Consider the following 22890-nt stretch of genomic DNA (forward strand, 5'->3'; position numbering starts at 1 on the left):
ATTTCAGGCATGTCAGATCAGTTTGAGTTTGTTTCTTGAACTATCCTTCAATATTTAAACGTCTCATTCCACACTGTCAATGTTTTGAGCTATATCTAAAGTAAGGAAGCTTATGTTTCTTCAATTCTTAATCAGTGCTGCTGGCTGTACAAGGTTTCTTCTGAGTGTCCGACACATGGTTTGGAGTGGTCTATGAGATCTGAGCTGACAGGACAAGCGTGGTGTCCCGAGGGCAAACAACGGGCCTCGCTGACCACAGCACACTTCAGTCTGCCCCATCAGGAGTCTTTTTTACAGATATATGCGTCCCACAGAAACACACGGTAATCCATATCGGTGTGCGGTACATCATTAAAAAGCTGTGAGCTTTGAAGTATTTTTTAGTTGAGTTAATTACTCATTTCAAAATGGCCATATGATTTTATGCATGTTTGGTTTTTGTTTTCTAGCTTTTCATTTTGGATTACTGTGTTCTGATTAACAGTTTGATCAGTTGCATTTTGCAACATGCTACCAGCAATTATCACAGCAGATATTTCAATACAACCATTGATTTAATGTTTTTAAAAACTTTGGTAAACTATTTGTATACATGTTATATTTGTGAATGCACTCATGCTTTATGAAACAGTAACTGGTGCCAAACCACCACCGCTTGAGTTCAAACTTAGTCATTTCTGTCTAGTAAAAAAACGCACACGTGTCTGCGTTTGGCAAATATTATATACAGCTTATATGACTCACTTTCATCAGCAAGGGGAGGTTCATACAACATTCTGAAAGACTGTTGGCCCTGGGGAAGATCGCTCTGGACATTTCATTCAATATTCAGTCAGAAAATGTACCAGAGATCAAAACCTTGAACAGGAGTGAAGACATTTCTAAGCTTGACGTCCTGCACTTAACTTTGAACTCTAACTTCATGAAATATTGAGGCTCCATTGCTCTTTTATCTGAGTGGACATAGGCAGTTCGATTTGCGCACGGATATATCAGAACCCCCCACCTGTCTTTAAGAATGATTTTGTATTCTTGCTTAACCCACTTGGCTAACAATAGATATTGATGACAAAGGCAAAATGAACAAACGCAAATCTCTGTCACTGACACCATTTTCAGAAGCAAGTAATTATACTGTATAATCAGGAGAGAACAACAATGACAATAGATGCACAGGGCAGCAACACAAGCTTTCAACTCTGAATGAAATAGGTGCATATGAGGCTGGCAAATGCATAAGCAGAATATTTCATTTTTAGTTGAATCATTTTTTAAGACACAAACAATCTGCAGATCTTGTTACCCTCAACATACACTCAATCTCAGTCTTCAGACATACTCTAAATAGCTATGCACTGCGAACGGAAAGTTAATCATGTTTATAACCTGCCAGCTTGCGTGGTCGTATACAAACAGTTTCCTTTCCATTCAGGATCTCATCAATGCAATGTGCTTCTAAGGGCGTTTATCCAAGTGCTGAATGCATGCAAATGATATGGAGATCGGTTTAGTCATGAAATTGTTGATTGTAAACATAATATAGGGTTTTGATTGGTTATGAAGTAGACACAAACATGCTTTTTCTAAACAGTACTTTGCACAGAGATAAGAGAAAGGTTTAATGGTAACATAAGGTCTTGAACTACAAGTGGGAAATGAGTGCAATTTTGTGGGAAAGTACTGAACCATCAAATTGTAATAGCTAGTCTAGTTGTGTTATGCAGACATATTCCACTGTGTCCAGCACACATCTTAGAGTATGTGTGTGTGTGCTTCTGTGTGTGTGTATGTGTGTATGTGTGTGTGTGTGTGTGTGTGTGTGTGTGTGTGTGTGTGTGTGTGTGTGTATGTGTGTGATGGGGGGGAGGTTGGCAAAATGTCATTGTGCGTTGCTTGCTTCACAGGGGACTATTTTCTCCATGAGCGGCTTCGTCCTCAGTGAGCAAGCTCTGTAAACTGGAGAGCTCTAAAGAGGAACACTTCTACTTCACAGAGCTTTGCACACCACAACACGCCACTGGGAAGGTCAATAACAAACAGAAAAGCCACCCCACCTGCATATCAAAGAGCATTACTTTACCAGACACACTGTGATGTTTTATTACAAGCTTTGAAAATGTCATGTCTGTATGAGTAACTGCTTTACTCTCACATGTTGACTAATTATATTGGAATCTTTCTCTGGTAAATAAGAATATACAAAACAATTCATGAAACAAATTTTTGTTTCTTGATGCCAAGCCAATACATTTTTTGGCATTTTCTTGCTTTATTCCCGAGTGTCAGGTCATTGAGGATTTAAGTTTGAGATATTTTGCATAACAAACAGTCACCTAGAGGGTAACTGAGATAGAAAAACATTTAGTTGTGTGTCTCTATTCAACTTAGCGTATATGCTTTGTTTTTTACCTTACAACACTGGAGAATAGAGCTGAGGTTTTCGGAATATCCTGTTTAAAGAGTCACACCAATAACAACAGGATCCCCATTTATTTAACGATTATAATGCTCAATGCTCTGAAATAATCATCTGTGATAGGGCTTTGTTAGATACCAATGGCCACTAGAAACTATTCAAGGGATAAGAGTCAAATAGCCCTGGATTCATGGTGCAATTTCTGCCTCTATTACAACATCCATTTATTGGCATACAGAAAGCACTTGATCCTCTTTCATGATTCCATTTCGACCACATCATTCTAAATGTGGAGACATAGTTTGAGCTTGAGCTGCTATTATGATTCTCCTATGCCTGCTAGTTCAGTCCGATAGGTTCTTACATATTGACAAGCCAATCATGCTGAGCCGAGCTTCATATTGACACAACAATTGAAGAGTCTGTATGCCTGTTTGCAAAAGTGCATGTTATATATACAGTATCCATCACAATCTAATTGCTTGCCTTATTTGCTGCCTACATGTTGGGTCAGGTGTCTCTGAATGTTCTGCTTTTCTTACCAATGTACTTTACACATCTAACCAATACACACCATGTGTATTGGTTAGATGTGTTGTGCACAGTTGTGCATACACCATACCACGTATGGTGTATGCACAACTGTGCGTATGTTTATTTTTCATGTTGCACTTTATGTCCTCCCTCCCAGTAGAAAAGGCAGAGAGTTCCAGCTGTGTTATCTCTGATCACCAGAAACACAGCAAAAGCTGACCATTTAAATTAGTCAAGACAAGGGACATCTTATCTGACCCGATATACTGGAGATGAGCTGGGCTGACATGGCGCCAGTCTGCACTCTAACCTCTAATAAGCAACACGAGGCAAAATTCATTTCATAACACTCCGATAGAAAAAGAGAGAAAAACAACAAAAACCTGAAAAGTATTGGAAGAGACAAGGGGGATGAGAAATGAGCAAAAAGGGAAAGACACCTGAAGATAAGGAAGGAAATCAAGTCAGTAGACACAAATAAAAACAAAATATCTTGAAAATTTAATAAGAAAAGTGTTCCATCACAATGTAAGCTTTATAAATAGATTTTTAATACAAAGTGTTATCATGGAGGAAAGACGAGGCAGAGTTTCAGGATCAGTGCAGAATATATTGAGCAGAATTATCCTCCATCCTCTCAGAAAAAAAAAGAGAACGTTTCTTTAAAAAAGACTGTATTCAAGAGGTGAAGAAAGACAGAGAAATCTGTAGGCTTATGGCACACGGTGCGGGCTTCAAAAGTGTTGCGAGGTCCTGATGTGAGAATATGACAGTGAGAAGGTTGCAGACTTGCCAGTTATCATAAAAAGTGAGTCACTGATTCTGCTTTCAACTCTTCACATCCACCTATGAACTGAAAATTATGTTTTTGTTTACTTCCCCTCATGAAGTGAGCGAAAGCAGGAGCAGGTACTGTAGGTGAATTGCATTTTAATGATGTGGGTGGCTTTAAGGTCCGTAACATTTGTTCAACATTGTTTTCAAGATGGATTGGAGCACATGAGAGAGAATACATTAAGGGATATGGGGAAATATCATCCCCTTTTCATCCAATTACTTGTGCCGCTCAAGAGGATTTACGTTTGCCAGTGAGGCTGTAGGAACAACCATAAGTGGGCACTGCCAGCTTAATGCTATATGCAGACTCATGAGAAGAGGTCATTTGCACGCAATTACAGTTCAACAAATTACGATATTACCATGTTGACTAATTAAAATGTGTTATAATGATGTTGTTTTCTTTGGCCTAATAACCAATCGTGTAACATTCTCTACACTGCTAAATAAGACATGGTAGGATCTTTAAGTTATATATGAATTCTAATGATGTTGAGTGTCGCCTGATGATTTTTTTTTAGCATAAACAGGTGTGTGGCACTGATTATATTGGCTTGTGATGGAAATACATTTAAAAAATCCAATTATTATCACTATAGAGCTGGGTAAATAAGAACTCAGATCCAGCAAATAATAATTAGTGGAAATATACCAATACTGTATTTTGAGGTTAATTTGTAAAATGTATGATTATATTGCATTCATATTGGTCTTTCTGGCTTGTGAAACACTATCAGTATTACAGCTGCAACGTCTACCTCATAGTAATGTTCTTTATCTTCCTGCAAGGGAAAATACAACCAGGTAGGGGAGCTTTCAAACCCTTGCAGTAGTGTTTTTCCTCCCAATTAATCATTGGATCAACAGCCCGATGAAGCCCCATGCAGATCTATTTGTTGGCAAGAGAGAAGCACGCTTCAGAGACTATTCAATGTCATGACTGCTTTGTAAGCCAGACAGAGCTAGGGTTCACCAATGAGTCATAAACAAGTGCAGTTTGTTAAGCGCACCATGCGATCAATTCAATTATAGCTGTTTGAAAGTATAATTATGAAGGAAATTAAGAGAACATCCAACATCATTCAACCCCTTGTGGCTGATTGCAGTCGGATGTCAGAACACTTGGATCTGCTCTGGCGCAAAGGAGCAGCTGTAGGGTGATATCAGCTTCAGTTAGCTGGAGTTGAGCTAGCTTTTGGGCAAATGAAAGGCAAACGGAATTGGATGGATGTACTCGATCCAGCCACCGGAAAGTGCCAACAACTACTTAGAGTAAGAACAACAATAAGGCCCCTTACATTTAATTTAATCTACTGGCAATGATGTCAAAGCCGACTGTGCCAAGGCAACCGGTAAAAACAATTTCAACGTGAAATGTGATTCTAATTTTAACTTTTACACCTGGGGCAGCTTCTCACTTTCTCTATTCCTAAGGTAATTGGCATGCTCTTATTTGACAGCATTGCCATACATTATTTCTAGAACAGAGCTATTTAGAGGTGCTATTATATGGAACGTGAGCAGAACGATATGCTGTATATTAACATATTATTTAAAAAAAAAAGTTGTATTGCACACTACAGTGAAAACTTGAGGATTGGATCCATGAAAAACATCAACCACACATAGCCTACATTCAGTATTGGGGTAATTTATTTTTTGCTATTTAATAACACAAATTATAATTTTTTTGATAATGAATCATTCCAAAAATGCCAGCATTCGTATTGTGGACACATTTGAGAGATAACTACTGCCTGGTGCATGCTTGGCTAGAAGGAACAATTACATCGGAATGAACTAACTTCGTTATAAAGAGCTTCGTGTAAGCTGGAAGTCATTAGCAATATCTGCCGAGAGACGAGCTGACACATCAATAAGAGCAAACTGGGGAAGCAAAACAACGACAACAACAACAAAAACAACCGCATCGATCACTCTGCAGCAGCACCGGATGGTGGATAAAACTCACAGTAGCCATCCAGGAAATAGTATTTCAGTCTTCATTACAGTTTCTAACCAGAAAGACGCCTCATCTAAGAGCCATCAGGCTGGGGAGAAAATGGACTGAATGCAGATAAACGATGATGGAGAGGGAGGAAGCCCAGGCTGAAAAATGGTGGCGGGGTTAGGACGGAAGAGGAGGAGATGAGAAGAAAAGATAAAAGTGAGAAGAGAGTGGGACAGAATGAGCATGGCTCTGATGGGGTTGTTGTGGGTCCGGGGGGTGAGGGGCGGATCACATGCAATCACTGTTACACTCCATGACATTAACAGTACATTGTAGATGTAATAGGGTGGCTTCTTCTTGATGGTGCGCACCAGTTTTACGCATCATGCGGGGAAAAATAACAACAACAAAAACTCAAAACTACAAAATCCTGAATGTACACATACGGAATTATAGAGAAACGGAGAGGAGAGCTACATGAATGTGTGTCCGTTAATGGTTCTGCCATGTAGCGGGCAGACACACAGATAGACATGCTAGGTAATAACAAACAGCACTGAATGCATTTGGAAACCTATTATCTGGCCTTGCTGTCCCTTTCTGCCTATAATGATTTTAAAATACAAGCGCCCACATGTCAGTGTGCTCCCTTGTCTCTCTCTGTTCCCTGGATGCCTGGCTGCACGCTCTCAGTGTGGGAGACCCACAGCCCTGTAATTTGTACAGAACGTGTTTGTGTGTTAATGTACTTTGGAGCGGCACTGTGTGTGTCAGGCTGTGTCCAAATGTGTGACCCTGCTGGTGGACATGCATGTTTTGTATGTTCCTGTGTGTGTGTGTGTGTGTGTGTGTGTGTGTGTGTGTGTGTGTGTGTGTGTGTGTGTGTGTGTGTGTGTTCGTCAGTGTGTGTGTAAACACATCATGAGACACACTACATGCAGTGTGTGTATGTAGTGTGTCTCTTCTTAGCTAATGCTAATGGCCACATTATGATGAATTGGCTCCATGATTTCAGTTCGGCTGAGTGGTGATTAAATCTTCATTAGCGTTTCTGGTCAGTGCTGCTCTTCATAGATTGCCAAGAAACTCAATTCCTCTTCATTCGGCAAGAAGTTCCTGACTGAATCAGGACATGCGCAGCGACAAACAAATTACAGCTGATTGAAGAGTCCACACATAATGCTCTCAATCCCTCCACTTCAGCTCTGCGACACTCAAACATCAGACAAGTCTCTCAGTAACTTTGCGGTTAGCTCATATAGCCTATACGCTAGTTTTACAACGCGAAAAATGTCACTGCTCAATGCCAAAATATTTTGACAATCAGCTAAATGGAAGTGATGCTTTAAAACATTTCTTTTAGAAACTCCACCTTGTTTGTGAGTGCAGCTTATAGCAAGAGGCACACAAGTTATTAATTCCTGGACGGTTGCTGTGATGAAATAGAAGATTATAATACGTTGTAGACTGATGTGGGAGATTCAGCAGCTCCAGTAGGGGGCACCCTCCTACCTGTCACCTCACTGTCAAAGGTTAAGCCCTGTGACTGTAGGTCTCATAGCAGAGCATAGATGGATAATTAAAGCCTAGAGAGGAACTAAAACCTGCAGGACACCAATTCCCAAAGACTGGAATTGAATTCCTAAACTGAAAGAGGACCTATGATACTTTTCGACTTTTATGACCTATAAACGTTGTTATAATGATTTATAGTCATGTTTAACCATACTAGCGTATCAAATAATTACGTACATGCATTTAGACGTATTCCCTGCTTACCGTCTGGGGTGGCTATGCAGAGCACTAAACACTAGGGCAGCCGGTCGAGAATTCACTTGTTAAAATTTCCGGGTATCGTGTCGTCATGTTCTCGGATGTTTCCATGTATGGTAATGCTGCTCAGGCAAGCTCCGGCCATGCCCCCACCTTCCTCTCTCAGAAATCTCCCCGCGCGCAGCTGGAAATGTTCCGGAAGGAAGGCAACCAATCACAACGGAGTGGGGTTTGCAGGGGGGGGGGGGCGGAGAAGCTCAAAGCAGTGTGTGGAGCAGACTGCTGTCCTCGCTAGGGTGAGAGGAAGAGTGTCCCGAAAATCTACATGTTTTTTTGTGATGTGATTCGTGTCAGGTTGCTCTATAGCAGTTTTTAACAAGAAATTAAGACCTGAAAAGTAGTATAATAGGAGATCTTTAAGACGTTTACGGGGGGCCTTGGAAAGATGAGAAATTGTTCGATTTCACTTTTATTTCTGTCCTCACACAGTAAATGTTGACATTGAGACAATGCCCAAGAAAGGCTATTTCCATCAGAGCTTTGGCAGTACCTGCTGTTTCCTCAGCACCCACGTAATGCTCGGTTACGTAAGCGTGTGCAAACTCGTATCTTCCGACAAAAAAACGTCAGAAATTAAGTCTTATTCGGAAATTCTAATTGATTGGTCAGTCAGTGGCCTAAAGGCTAAAGTATATCATTTGGACATGGCATAGCTGCTACACTCTGTAAAATAAAAAAGGTCAGGCACCCTACTGTGAAATATAACCACATGGTTATTTCTGACAAGGTGAAAATAGAAAAAAATAACAAACCATTAGTACTGAAATCTCAGAGTAACTGTAGTCTATAGGTCTATAATTGTAAGGGTGGCCTAGTGGAAGAGGGGCCGACCAGTCACAATGAGGTCGCTGTTTCGATCCCTGGCAGCGGACAAGAGGGTGTTACTTTTAATACTAGTGGTGGCTGGTATTACATATAATGTGCCCACCATCTCTCCCATAGTGTCCTTGAGCAAGGCACTTAACCCTCAACTGCTTCAGGAGCGCTGTACTATGGCTGACCCTGCACTCTGACCCCCCTTCTGAAGTGTCATCACTTAAGAGAGGATACGTGAAAGACATTTTTATTTGCCTTGACTAATAAAGATATTTTTAGTAACAGTATTGGCTAAAAACACATTGTTCTCATATAGGCTAATACGTGTCCTTTGAGGTGTACTTTACAGACAAGTAGACAAAACACATACTTATAAAAATTCTGGACTGACCCGTTTTACATCTTTCCCAAATGTCTCACTGTAACTGGTTCCAAGAATCTCAAACTGCACATGGGAGTTGGAGCCTTCAGCGCGGAAGTCCATCAGTCCTGTCAGGCCACTGATCCGTCCCTGTGGCAACAACAAACAGAAAATAGTTACTGTATGAGATATCACAGCATGGAGTGGTAGTATTGATGGTGATGTTCTAGTCTATTTCTGTTCTGTGGGTGAATGCAAAGAAAACAGCATTAATACGCATTTACAACTCTTTCGGACATTATAGATTCCAGTTTGTATTGATTTAATAAACTTCTAATGCCTGTGCATGGTGCAAACTATGAATCGAGCAAATGTGGACTGATTAAACTGATCATGAGCTTGAGCAGCATTTTACAGCAATGGGATATTTTACATTATATAATCACCAAGGGAAAGTTTTCGCCATTAATCATACTCCATCATTTATGCAAATTTATGCTTTAATCGCACACTCAAAGGCCTTTTAAGTGTGTCATTCAACCAAGCCTGAAGGTACAGTATGAGGTTATCAAAGAGAATATAGATCATTTTTAGACAATTGGTGATTTGCGGTGCTGGAATAAACAGCATAAAAAGTTGTCTAGAAAATGTAATGCATTAATGGAGAAACAGTTCTAAACCATGAATTCAATTTATAATGGTTTGTCATAGGATACTGTTCACTGTTTAACCTTGAAAAGGCACGCAGAGATATGATACCTTTTCAATCATATATGGGGCATCCTTTATTCTTGGCACTGAATTTTTTTTCTAAATATCTACCATAGGGGCATTCATGAGGGGACTTTGACCATGTACTTTGTTTTGTTTTAAGAGGAAGGTGTTTTGGAAATGAGTATAGACTGTAAAATGGATCAAATCAGTTTCAGTTAGTTTACAGTTCAGTTTAAATGAAACCAGAACAACAATATGACAAGATTACTCCTTCTTAGACATTCTTCATGCCCCAGTTGGTCATCTTATCACTGAAATGGATGAAATTCATCCAATTCCTAGGACAAGCAGCCTCATTTCATTTAAGAAAACGGGGAGGGTTAGACAAGCGTAAAGAGATTGAAGCCCAGTTTCTGCCAAAAATCCATCCTGGGGCCAAATCTGGAGATCACATTTAATTTTCAGCTTCCTTTAGGGATTTTGAAAATAACTGGATTTGAATCTGGTTTCCAGCAGGGATCAAAGTAGATCAATGGACATTCTTATTTTGACCCATTGCTTGCTAATGCTTCTTATACATCTTTGGGTGTGCATTCTTGGCACCTAACTATTCATATAATCTTGCATGACAGAGTATTGAATACACTGTCATTCTCACTAAAACAAAGCAAATACAAAGCAGCAGCTTTATCAAGCAGATATAATAAAAAAAGAGAATAATAATAAGAACTTTAAACTCAAATACTTTTTGGATGGTGTCCAGCATAGACCATCCTCCATTCCATGGCTTTGTGGACTTCCTCATGCAGTTAAGGCTGGCCATGCTGTGCCACTTCCTGTCCTCCAGTTTCCTGTAGAAGGCGTTGGCCAGCATCAGAACACTGTCATATAGGTAGAGGTTGGACACCTGTAGGGGAGGCAGACGTGCAAGGCATTTTTAATGAATGCATTATTTTATCTTGTTGTTATTGTCTGTGCTGTGCAACACAGAACAAAACACAAACGCTGGCTACAACAAAGAAAATAAATATTAGTTTTTTGGCCTCACAGAAATATCACGCAGCCCCATTGTGACCCTTCGTGAATGAAGCAGTGACACAAAAACACTCTTTCAGTCTGGTTCTGCACGGTTGGATGATAAGAAAAACAAGTGGTGAATACAAGCTTGTGTCCATGTTTGAATATATGTATTGAGAGCGCTTGAAAGCAGACAGACAACTGATGAGCAGTTTTTTCTTTTGTCAACATCTTGGTAGCCATTTAATGCAGAGATACCCATCAGAAACCATGCTCTGACCGCAAACATGTTTACACTTTCAGGAAACTTGCTGGGATTGCTCTACAAGCAGCAGCTGAAAGGACATGCATAATACAACACTGGCAAAAGAGGAAAGGTAATGATGGAGTACAGTGGTGGGATCTGAAATCAAGAGAGAGGCTGTGTTCAAAAAGCTATACTAACATCCTCCCTCCTACGTGCTCAACATGTATATACTCCATACTGTCTACTTAATGATCAATTGTGTATGCGAGGTTTGTCGGACCGTTTACACTGAAGTATACAGAAGCAATAAAGAATTTATAAAAAAAACCTTCCCTGCAGCACAAAATCTTCCCGGAAGTTCGTACTCATCTTGGCATTTCTCGCCTACACAAACTCGCATTCACAACAGTCACATAGGCTACTCAAATTGACGTAAAAATTTGCAAGAATGGGACATCAGTATGGCTTTTCGAACACAGCCAGTGTCCAAACATATATCAAATATTTTTGGTTCAATCATCCTCTGTCCTCCGCAGTCTCCCTCCAACTGCAGTGCACCATGTCAATCATAATCCACTGCCTCCTGTCTTTGTATGACAGTGGATTTGATAGGTCCTCTGGGGTTGAGTCCAGTCAAATCCTGCCAGTGCAGAAGATCCATGGAAATAATACTAGCTGCCACTCCACGCACTCGGCTCATAACACCTTTACACTACAGTCCAGGCCTCACAGCCGGAAGACATCACACAAGTTGAGTTCACTTGCCTCAAGGTCACTCATTTGAAGCTTAGCAGCTGTGGTTGTCTGAGTTTGCACCACAGCTGACGGCTTGTGAAAGGTATAAGTCCAGGAAAGCTCTGTGATCTCCTTAGTGTTTAACAATTCTGACGAATGTTTCCACTGGCATTACCCAATATTTAACCCTCTTTCCTGTGAATTATTGAGGACTGTGGGTGCACACACGCCACATGGCTTTGCCATCTGTCTGGAATATGAAGGAAAAGGAAAATGAACATTTTAACAGAGCTGCAGGGAACACAGCATTTCATTCCAGATGAATTGGGCCAAAGAAAAATGTAAAAGGTGTAGGGAGGCACTCTGAACTTACTATAGAAAGTAAGAAGTGGCTTGGTTACCAAGGTTATTATGAAGACCCAGAGAAAGGAATTACTTTGTGTTAGATAGATAACAAAGCGGTGATGCCCTGAGGGCATATATTCTTTTCTTGGCTCTCGTAATTCTGAATTTACCTGAGGTTGAGTTCCTGTTTGACATATCCTCCATACAAATTATAGATAGCATAATCTGCTTTAGAGCATGATTTTCTTTCTACAAAGCCAGCCTTTGTTAAGCTTGTGATATCTCACTAGTTTATTTACAAATAATGTCATGTATTTAGGCTTTTGTAAAATGTTCAAGGCAAATTGCATATTAATGAAAAACAAACGTATTTACTGTACTGTTTATTTTTCTTTGTTCTACGAGACACATTGAGTTCAAGTAATTTATATTCATGGACATTCATGACCCTCATAATTGCCTTATCTAGAGAGCTTAATATTTATCCAGTTGCATACAAAATCAAATTATATTTGTCTTCATGTGGCAGATGTTTGTCTAAAGTGTCCTATAGGGAGTTACTATTGTGCCTCATTAGTGCGCGCGCAGTGGGACTTTTCTGAACGCACATATTTTATATTTTGAACAGAAAATATTAATCTGAGGGGAAAAAACTCTCTACACCACACACTTGTGTGCACCCGCAACTCTGCCTGAACGCTCGCTCAAGGTGGCACAGCCTCATTATAAATGCATCATCTTTTAGTTGGCCCATATAGATATTTTCTGTTCAAAATATAAAGTATGTGCTTGCGAGAGTCCCACTGCCCGATCAGAACAGTCCAACTGCGCGCTCACTAATGAGGTGAAAATCATAACTCTATAGTCCTAGACCATGGCTGCATTCATATGCTGTTTTGTCATTTCTGGAATGGGGAAAAGTGTGTGATCAAGCAAGAATCATGCTCATAAGCCATCAGAGCACATTTACTGTAGCAGGAAATCAACCACACCATGCTGGTTTTATGGTTCTATTACTTTGGCTGATAAGAAGTGTCTCTCCTGTTGCCTATTGGAGAAAGTGGATAAAACATGCCGGTTGTTCCTCAAGCACTAAGCCGTTGTCCTTGAAACAGTCGGAAAAATACAACATAACCTTGCAGCTACTCAAATACTTAATACAGTCTCATTCATCATATTGTTGTGCATTCACCATTGTCAAAGCTCATTTTCTATGAAAGTAACTTGTGTTGGTAAATGACTGTGTGGTTGAAACTGTGAATTCAAAGTTTTGTTTTTGAATATTCTTCATATGTTTTTGATAAGTTTATCTGATTTGAAAGACTGTCACCATTGGATTCAATCTTAACCAACTGAATTTAAATTTACCACAACCACCATTTCCTGCAAGCAGACTAATCACTGCAAGCTGTGAAATAATTTAAAATTTCAAATCCGTCACAGTTGAAACAAAGCATATCTGCATATTTATCTTCCTGTGCCTGTAATTAGAGCCTGTTTATGCAACAATTTAAACTAATAATTATGAGTTATTCTTTTTTTATTGCTTAGCAGATGATTTAAGAGCGACACTTTTTAGTAAAACATCCTAGTTAGATGAAAATTAATTGTTGCTAATTGTATTTGAAGAGCCTGATAATGTTAATATGTGTCAAATAAATCACCAGTGCAACCTCCTTTTTACCTCCAGGGACTGCAGATAGCCTTCCTGTGGGTCACAGAGCAGGGAGGAGATGCGATGGTTGTTCCTCATGCAGCGGACGTTGGTGTCTCTCCACAATGGGAAGATCTGACGAATGATGGTCATCCGCCCCAGGGAGCTGTGAACCAGCTCCATGATGTCAGCATCGCTAACCTCCTGAAGATGAAGAGAGCAGAAGTGTTTTAGTGTAAGAAGTCTTTGCTTTAGTAAATTGGCAATGTTTTTTTTATAAATCTAATTGCGATTTTTGCAAAGGGGACACAAACGTAGTTTTCTGAGTGGAAATTTGGATTAGAATCAAATCTGTGGACATGTACTGTATGCATTGGCTCTTAAGCAATTCAAATATCAGATTAAACATTAGGTGCTACAAAGCAATTAAATACAAGACAAAGAGAGGTAAATTGAGGATGGCCCGAAACACATACAATGGAGACAACTGATGGAGCCTTAGGCTTCAAATTTCATGTTTTATGTTGCAGTATTGTAGGAAATACACCCAGTTTAAATGAAATCATAATTTGATCATAAATTATATCAAATGTTTCATCAATACTTATTTTAACATCGAATGTTAACCTAGAATGTGTCTACTAAGAAACCCTGTTTATTTTGTAATCACATTGTATTGACAAATCAATTGACATTTTTATGTCTCACAATCATAGTGTATATGACCCTTGGACATCCTCTGAAGAGGTGGGGGGCGCATGTGTCTGGTTGCTCAGATCAATATTCATAAGATATTGAGCTGCGTGCAAGTCTCCAGAGCTGGACTGTGGTCAATGCTGAGTTAGACAGTGTGTCTCTTGGGAAATGTTGAGTCCATATACTATCTGACAATAAAGATGTGAGGTTAACTTTGGGTCAAAACTTAAACAGCTCTGGGCTGAAATAATCCTTTACCACATGGACCTTAACCCCTTCAGACCCGCATTTTTTCTGCTGGGCAAATCATTTTTTTTTACTGATTCAGACTACTCTTCAACATAAAAACAGAGTGGATATATTTTTTTTTTTCGAACTCATGTTCATGTCCATTCCAATGGACGCCAGGACACGATGCACGTAAAATGCCATAAAAACATTAAAAATAAAAGGCATATACAATCATATGAAAAAGTTTGGGAACCCCTCTCAGCCGGCATTATAATTGACTCTGCTTTCACAAAAAACATATAAAAGTGGTATGTCTTTAATTTACCAGGAACAGCTAAGTACTGGGATGTTTTCCAAACAAAGATTTTTTGAAAAGCAGTATTTGGTTGTATGAAATAAAATAAAATGTGAAAAACTGGCTGTGCAAAAATATGGGTACCCTTGTGGTTTTGTTGATTTTAATGCCTGTAACAGCATGTAAAACTGATGAATTTAAACACAAAGTTGGTTGGATTATGTTGTTAAGCCTTGAACCTCATAGAAATGTCTGTTTAATCATGAGAAAATGTATTTTAGGTGCCTAAATGCAAGTTGCACTTCTCTTTGACTCTCTGCTGAAGTGAGACGGAATGGGATCATCAAAACAGCTCCCAAAAGATCTGAAAAACAAAGATTGTTCATTGTCATGGTTTAGGGGAAGGCTACAAGAAGCTTTCCCAAAGGTTTCAATTGTCAATTTCTACTGTAAGGAACGTTGTCAGGGAATGGAAGGACACAGGCACAGTTGCAGTTAAACCCAGGTCTAGCAGATCAAGAAAAGTACAAGAGCGGCATATGCGGCGGCTGGTGAGAATGGTTGCACACAACCCAAAGATCACCTCCAAAGACCTGCAAGAACATCTGGCTGCAGATTGTGTATCTGTACATGGTTCAACAAATCAGTGCAATTTGCACCAAAACATCTGTATGGCCAGGTGATGAGAAGGAAGCCCTTTCTGCGCCCACGCCACAGATACAGTTGCATGGAGTATGCAAAAGCTCATTTAGACAAGCCAGATTCATATTGGAAGAAAATGCTTTGGACTGATGAGACAAAAATTAAGTTATTTGGTCTTTATAAAAAGCAGATGTTTTGGTGCAAATTGCGCTGAATTGTTGAACGATGTACAGATACACAATCTGCAGCCAGATGTTCTTGCAGGTCTTTGGAGGTGATCTGTGGGTTGTGTGCAACCATTCTCACAATCCTCCCCCTATGCCGCTCCTGTTTTTTTCTTGGTCTGCCATGCCTGGGTTTAACTGCCACTGTGCCTGTGTCCTTCCATTTCCTGACAACGTTCCCTACAGTCGAAATTGACAATTGAAACCTTTGGGAAAGCTTCTTGTAGCCTTCCCCTAAACCATGACAATGAACAATCATTGTTTTTCAGATCTTTTGGGAGCTGTTTTGATGATCCCATTCTGTCTCACTTCAGCAGAGAGTCAAGGAGAAGTGCAACTTGCATTTAGGCACCTAAAATACATTTTCTCATGATTAAATGCCGGCTGAGAGGGGTTCCCAAACTTTTTCATATGACTGTATGTCTTCAGGTATGGCCTAAACATCTGGAACTAGATGTGTTTGAGTCTGTGTAAGTTTCTGAACATGCACATCAACTTGATAGGTGTATCACAGCGAGGGTAGGCAACAGCAGTGAGGTCACCAGGAAAGCCCAGTGCCTACTAGAAGAGAGGGAAATGCTATGACACGGTCTGAACATGCACATGAAGACAATATATGTAGGATTGTAGATAACATGACATAAAAAAGAAATCAGTTTTGCCTTCAGTAAACGATCATGGAACTTCCAACACATAACCATGCTTTTTATAGTATGCTAATTAACCTTTAAAAAGGTTATTCGCCCGACTCCTGATGTCCATTGCAATGGACATCGGACTTTGAAAAAATCCTACAAATTAATTACGTGACATATGTTCAAAATAACTTCAAATATTATCACTTGTAATAGTTGAAATTATACTGAGAGCACGTTTGTTTGGCTAGCATGAACATAAATGTAGATTTTAGATTGAAAATGGGCAGTTACTCTTCCCTCTCTGGATCGGCTCAGCCATACTTGTCTTGTCAGATGTCTGTCACTCTCTCAGAGCATACTCAAAGTCATTACATGATTTTGATTGGATAATCAGGATCCAATCAGTAACCAGCAGTGCTGACATCATCCAATTACAGAGTATTTATTGGTTTAGAGAAAGAAATGTGTCATGTCCATTCCAATGGACGCAGGGTCTGAAGGGGTTAAACAGTGCCCACTATCCTGTTTTTTCTAATCGGACATTTTGATCTGTCCTTTTCCGCATCGACCTCTCCTGTATTTACTGCTGGTCTTTGTCCTCCTCTCAGTGTTAATTTCTCCTGGCTCCTCTTCATGAATAGTTCTTTTCTTCTTTCATTCTACAATTGTTTTCAATCTCCTATTATCTTGCCATCACTCTGACTTTTACATTCGTCCTTCCCTTGAGTTCAAGCCATATACATATTTTTAATTTCAATGCAAAACCACTTGAAGATAAGCGAACTGAATTGCTAATATGGATCCCGTCTTCCAGAGCGATTATAGCCAGATCTTTTATCAGTGTGTAAATAACTCCTCAGGTGATTCAAGCTCAATTTTATCCTGTGACTTCTCTTCTGACTCTTCACAGCCAGCCAGCCAGGTAGAAAGTATGAATATTCATGAGCTGCCGTGACACATTAATCAGATGAATTATGCTGCATGGTTCACGGAGCCTAACCCTTATGTTCAAGCTAATAACTTCCAGTGCCACTCGGTCCAAGTGTTCGGTCACCATCATGGGTGACATTTTATGTCTTAACCTAACCGGGCAGGGACACTGCAGATAGGACATAGCTTACTAAACGCCTGGTGCCATTTAACCTTCGCCTGAGGAGAAATACCATACATTAAGTCCCAATATATGTACACTATGATATATTTAACAACATACAAAGAGAAATTATCCATAGGTAGGCCTACATACAGAATACAAAGGACTGATGCATCAACTGATTTTAGGGGCAGCACAAGAGAGCATGTCAGCTTGTCTGGAATTAAGCATTTAAAGTTATAAAATACTTTTAAAAGTTGCAGTTATTACACGATCACTTCAGGTATAAAGCTCTTTGGAGGTAACCCACTCAAATATCTTAAAACGTGAATACAGCATGGCCGTGTTTCAATGACAGCTGGCGACCAAAATACATTAATCAAATCAGGTTCAGCTGACGGATAGGCTAAATTATCCTCTTTGTGCTGCTCAGTCAGTTATTAATCTTTCACTCGAAATAAATAAAGAATTTACCGGTAATAGTGACAGCCATTTAATTAGAAGTTAAGGTGCTTTTTGAAGCTGCAGGCAACTACAGTGGGAAGTAATGGGAGTCAGAGAAGAAGAACAAATCACAGTTGGTATGACATTAATTTCAGTTGGTCTTGGCTATAAAAGACATACATGTCTGTTTTAAATGCTTTCACGGTCTTGTTGAGGAAAGGGTCATTTGTAAGGCAGAAAATAGCCTCAGGAATACGTTTTTAAAACCAGTAGTCTGGTGATGAAACCAAATAATGGGTGTCCATATAATCAGATGCATTGTTATGGATTATTTCTGCTTCCTGCTTCAAGTTCCTGGGAAATTGCATGTATCTGCATCAGGAACCTGACTTGGCCCTTTAGTCACTTTTTTGATGATTGTTTAATCCTCAAATTGGCATGCTGTATTAATGATGATTAAGCTAGGGTTTTATGGGCTTTATTAATTATGCTCCCAAGCATTTCCTATAAAAACTGATTAGTAAATTAAACTCACAACAACTGATTTGGCAGCACTCTTTAATTTCCCCAGAAGATCAAAGTGCTTGTTTCTCATTAAACATCCCATGCTGGATGCATCACGGTTCACTGTGGCACATCATATGTGTCTAGCCTTAAATGTGCAATCACAGGTGCAACATGCACACGTGGGTGAGACCATGTTATTTTTGCAGCATAGCTGAGCAGATCTGATTGTAAGGCGGCTGTTTAGGGATGAACCCATTTCAACCAAGAGTAGGCCTGCATTATCAGGTAAAGGAGGTCATGTCTGTTTGCAAAAACATTTTTTTTGTGAGTTAAAAAAGGAATAAAACTAATATAGAAAGTGTTTTGATTAAAAAAATTCAATAACTGCTGCAGGTTTTCTGCAATGTAGCAATGAAACCAAACAGTTGCATTCCGTTAATAATACCTACACACCTTTTCAAGCAAATAGTAGCACCACTACTTAAAACACTGTTAGAGAAGCAATAGTCTGCCTGTAGTTATGATTGCCAGAAAGGGAAGGATTTCTAAATGACACTGGAACAAAAGGAGGACTGCATGCAATAACATGTGGTCTGAGCGAGAGGAAATGTAACGTCATTTCACGCCAAATTGCACTGCACCATCTGATCTGCATCAACAAACCTTAGCTTCGCTGCTCCAACCGCCCCTCTGTGCAAGCTGTTCTATTTTCTAAGGCAGTAATTCACCAAACCAGCTTCAGTGCAAAAACAAAGGACTTAGGAGGATTGCAACTGTGTTTGTGCATAAGTTTAGATTGGCTAAGAGAGACAGAATATTTCAGATGTCACATAAGGTGGAATGATGTGTAAATAATAATATAATTGAATGTTATAATGTCAACCCATGCTTACAGGCTCATTGTTCCTGAGTACAGTGCAGAGTAGTATCTGTACGTGAGTTTGTGTTGATTCTTGCAATTAAAGTGCAAGTGCAGTGGGTGGTATTTGATGCTCTTGTGTTGCGTTTGATTTGAGTTGCATACTTGATAATCCAAATGACTTAAAATGACGGTAACATTGAAGGGAGACTCCTCTTTAGGGTTAATTAAGATTCATTCCAATGACACCAGATGTCTCTTGTGGTCACCGTTTGTGAGTAAGTACAGTATTATTTCTTGAAATTTGATTTGGGTTTCTGCATGGACGCTTATTGTGGACAATGGTACAACATATAACAAAGTCCAGAGTTTTCACAAATATTAAAGCTCCCATATTATACACTTTTCGGTACTATTATACACCATATTATATGGTCTTAGTGGTCCCTAATACGTTTTTCTTTAATTGTTTGCTGAAAAAAACTTTCAGATAATTTATTGTACTATGCTGATGTTCAGCTAATCTCACAATGGCCTATTTTTTAAAAAGAGCTGCAGCTCCCCTCGTAAATATACAATCTTTGAGCTGCCCCCGCCCCCTGTCCGGAAGCGAAGCCAGATACGCCTCGCCCTCTGTCTGTCAGGGCCGTGGACCAATAAGAAATAGGGGTGTGGGCTGCACAGGGGAAGCTTCTGGCTTTCCAGTTTGTGAGGTCAGAAAAGGGGAAAATTCTGACTGGAGTATATTGGGGGGGAGGGGTGGGGGTTTCAGAAAGGGGGAGAGTGAGAACAGGAGAGATTGTTATTTTTTTTAAATAAAATATTTTGGCAGTCTCTAGGCACACCGTGGACCCATGGATATGTTAGAACACATTTAAAAGGTGCATTTAGCATAATATGTGACCTTTAAACATGACTTTGATTAACAAATACAATAATGGAATTTGTTTTATATTTTCTGGCCTCATCAGTAATCCAACCTCTTGGGCCACAGTGTGCTGGTGCAGATATTTCCTCAGTGGAATAGGGTTTTCCATCTAAGTTGCCTGATGGGCAGTTACCCAAGACATCCGTCATATCATGACTGTCCTCCTCGACACCGTCTGTCACAGCAGGCACAGCCACCTAATCCATCAAACATTTTGAGGTGTCACCGTCCCGCCTTTGAAGGGGAAAAAAACAACAACAAATCCCTCCAGAATGTGCACTCCATCTGAGTCCACTAGACAGTGTCAGATGAAGAGAACTCTCTGTGTGCACGCAGCTGCAGCACCCTATTTTAGTGGCTGCTGGTTTATGGAGACGCACGTCTGTCTGTCTCTCCCGCGCCCTCCTGCTCACATTAAGTCCTGCTGCCCTTTTTACACTGAAATTCCAAAGCATTTGAATTTGTTCCTTATGATTATTTTGGTCGTTTGTGTGTTGAATGGGTTTCACACCCTGAGGGCTCATGAACTGTGTGCCACTCAAACCAAGTCCTTGGTGTTTAAAATGCATTAGTGTCTCAAATTAAAAATGTTTGCAAATAAAAAAACGTTTGTTGACAGATATGGTCCATGTTTTACACTTTAACACTTTTTTTTTGGAATTATACAAATAAAATGTGGTTTTGGTGTTTGATCCATGCTATCCATGTGTGATCAACAGCCTTTAACCGTTTACTCTATTTTTAAATCTTCAAGTTACTATAAAAACTTTTATATTGTGTCGTAATTCTATCATGCAGACTAATGCTTATGACACCTCTTAGTGAAGAGGCTGACATTATCGCAACATGGCATCCGTTTTATTCTGTTTTGTTTATCTGTAAGTTTGTTACACCTCATTGTTGTTCGTCTTGTGACCATACTCACTCATCATCAACATGCTCCAGTCTCTAGCCATCTCACCCTGTGCTCTTATCACATCTCTTGCTTGACAGCTACATTCATTGTGCCACATGTTGCTGCTCTGGGCAGATTAGCATAACCACTTGACTTGAGACCTGAATGAAATGTGAAACCTCGATCTGCCTGTGTGTGGGGTATAAAAGCTGGCAGGAGCCAGGGGAGCTGATGGGGTGGGCCAGTGCACCTCAAGATCTCCTCGTTAAAATGAAAATTTTAACCAGGAAAATCACAACTCATTCATGCAAGAGACAACATGGCACTGTGTTATTTCACTGCACGATTTTGCGAAACAGCTGGACTACATCTAATCAGGCTAACAGGATTTTGGAGGTTTTGGCAGAGCAAGAAACACTATCTAGTATTTTATAATTGTGTAGTAAAGTAGGTGTATGGAATACAATAGCAGCTGATAGATAAGAAGGAGAGGGATTCATAGTTGCAGTTTGTAGAAATCCATAAAAGATTATCAAATTGAGACATACACTCAACAAAAATATAAACGCAACACTTTTGTTTTTGCTCCCATTTTTCATGAGATGGACTTAAAGATCTAAAATTCATTCCAGATACACAATATTACCATTTCTCTCAAACATTGTTCACAAATCTGTCTAAATGTGTGATAGTGAGCACTTCTGCTTTGCTGAGATAATCCATCCCACCTCACAGGTGTGCCACATCAAGATGCTGATCTGACATCATGATTAGTGCACAGGTGTGCCTTAGACTGTCCACAATAAAAGGCCACTCTGAAATGTGCATTTTTTTGCTTTATTGGGGGTCTGGGGACTCAGAACCAGTCAGTATCTGGTGTGACCACCATTTGCCTCATGCAGTGCAACACATCTTCTTCGCATAGAGTTTATCAGATTGTCAATTGTGGCCTGTGGAATGTTGGTCCACTCCTCTTCAATGGCTGTGCGAAGTTGCTGGAGACGGCTTATGGTGGAGAAATGAACATTCAATGCACGAGCAACAGATCTGGTTGACATTTCTGCTGTCAGCATGCCAATTGCACGCTCCCTCAATGCTTGTGGCATCTGTGGCATTTTGCTGTGAGACAAAACTGCACATTTCAGGGTGGCCTTTTATTGTGGACAGTCTAAGGCACACCTGTGCACTAATCATGATGTCAGATCAGCATCTTGATGTGGCACACCTGTGAGGTGGGATGGATTATCTCAGCAAAGCAGAAGTGCTCACTATCACACATTTAGACAGATTTGTGAACAATGTTTGAGAGAAATGGTACAATTGTGTATCTGGAATGAATTTTAGATCTTTAAGTCCATCTCATGAAAAATGGGAGCAAAAACAAAAGTGTTGCGTTTATATTTTTGTTGAGTGTAGTTCATGCTGGCAATTTTCTTTCTTGATAATCACCGTTTTTGTCTGACTAGACAAATGTTGACATTAATTAAGACATCTTGTGCACACTCTTTGTGCCATCGGCCATGCTAGGCGCTTCATATAAAATCAAATCTCAGGATAATGGCTAATGACTCTTCCTGTAGATGAAAGTATAAGAACTTGAAGAGGCTCTATCAGAAAAATACATTTCAGTAAAAGATGGAAAACTTGTGCGCTCAAGGTGTTCATGTTTTTTCCCTGGGTACAAGGGAGGCCATCGTCGTAGAGAAAATGGGTTGGGACGAGTGTTTATTGAATTTTCTTGTTAGTCTTTTCACTATGTCTGTCTGTCTGTTATTACTATTCAAGCTTCAAGGCTTCGTTTGACTTGGTCGATGAAATGAAGGGCAAGTATGAACAGAAGGAGACGAACAAAAATATAGAAGAAAAAAACAAACAGGGACAAAGCTTTTTCATTTTCGACTAAAAGAGAGTAAGAGTAAAAGGCTAAGAGTACAATTTAAATTACATATTGGGAAAGGAATCAAGAAAAATAAAAGAA

At 39.7% G+C, this 22890-nt stretch overlaps 1 protein-coding gene across 1 annotated transcript in view; it reads right to left on the reverse strand.

Moving 5' to 3' along the window:
* The window catches only part of grid1a (glutamate receptor, ionotropic, delta 1a), a gene marked incomplete at its 3' end in the record, with an annotated part of 218741 nt that overhangs the window by 23524 nt on the left and 172327 nt on the right, over positions 1 to 22890 (reverse strand). Inside the window, exons 6-8 of the mRNA XM_080037081.1 lie at positions 13491 to 13664; positions 10208 to 10369; positions 8779 to 8898 (exon numbers count right to left, since the gene is read on the reverse strand). Coding sequence (XP_079893207.1) covers positions 8779 to 8898; positions 10208 to 10369; positions 13491 to 13664 — 456 coding nt within the window. The remainder of the gene's footprint in view (positions 1 to 8778; positions 8899 to 10207; positions 10370 to 13490; positions 13665 to 22890) is intronic.

This window comes from Ammodytes marinus, assembly GCF_949987685.1.
Source record: "Ammodytes marinus genome assembly, chromosome: 11".
In the NCBI taxonomy this organism is placed as follows: Eukaryota; Metazoa; Chordata; class Actinopteri; order Uranoscopiformes; family Ammodytidae; genus Ammodytes; species Ammodytes marinus.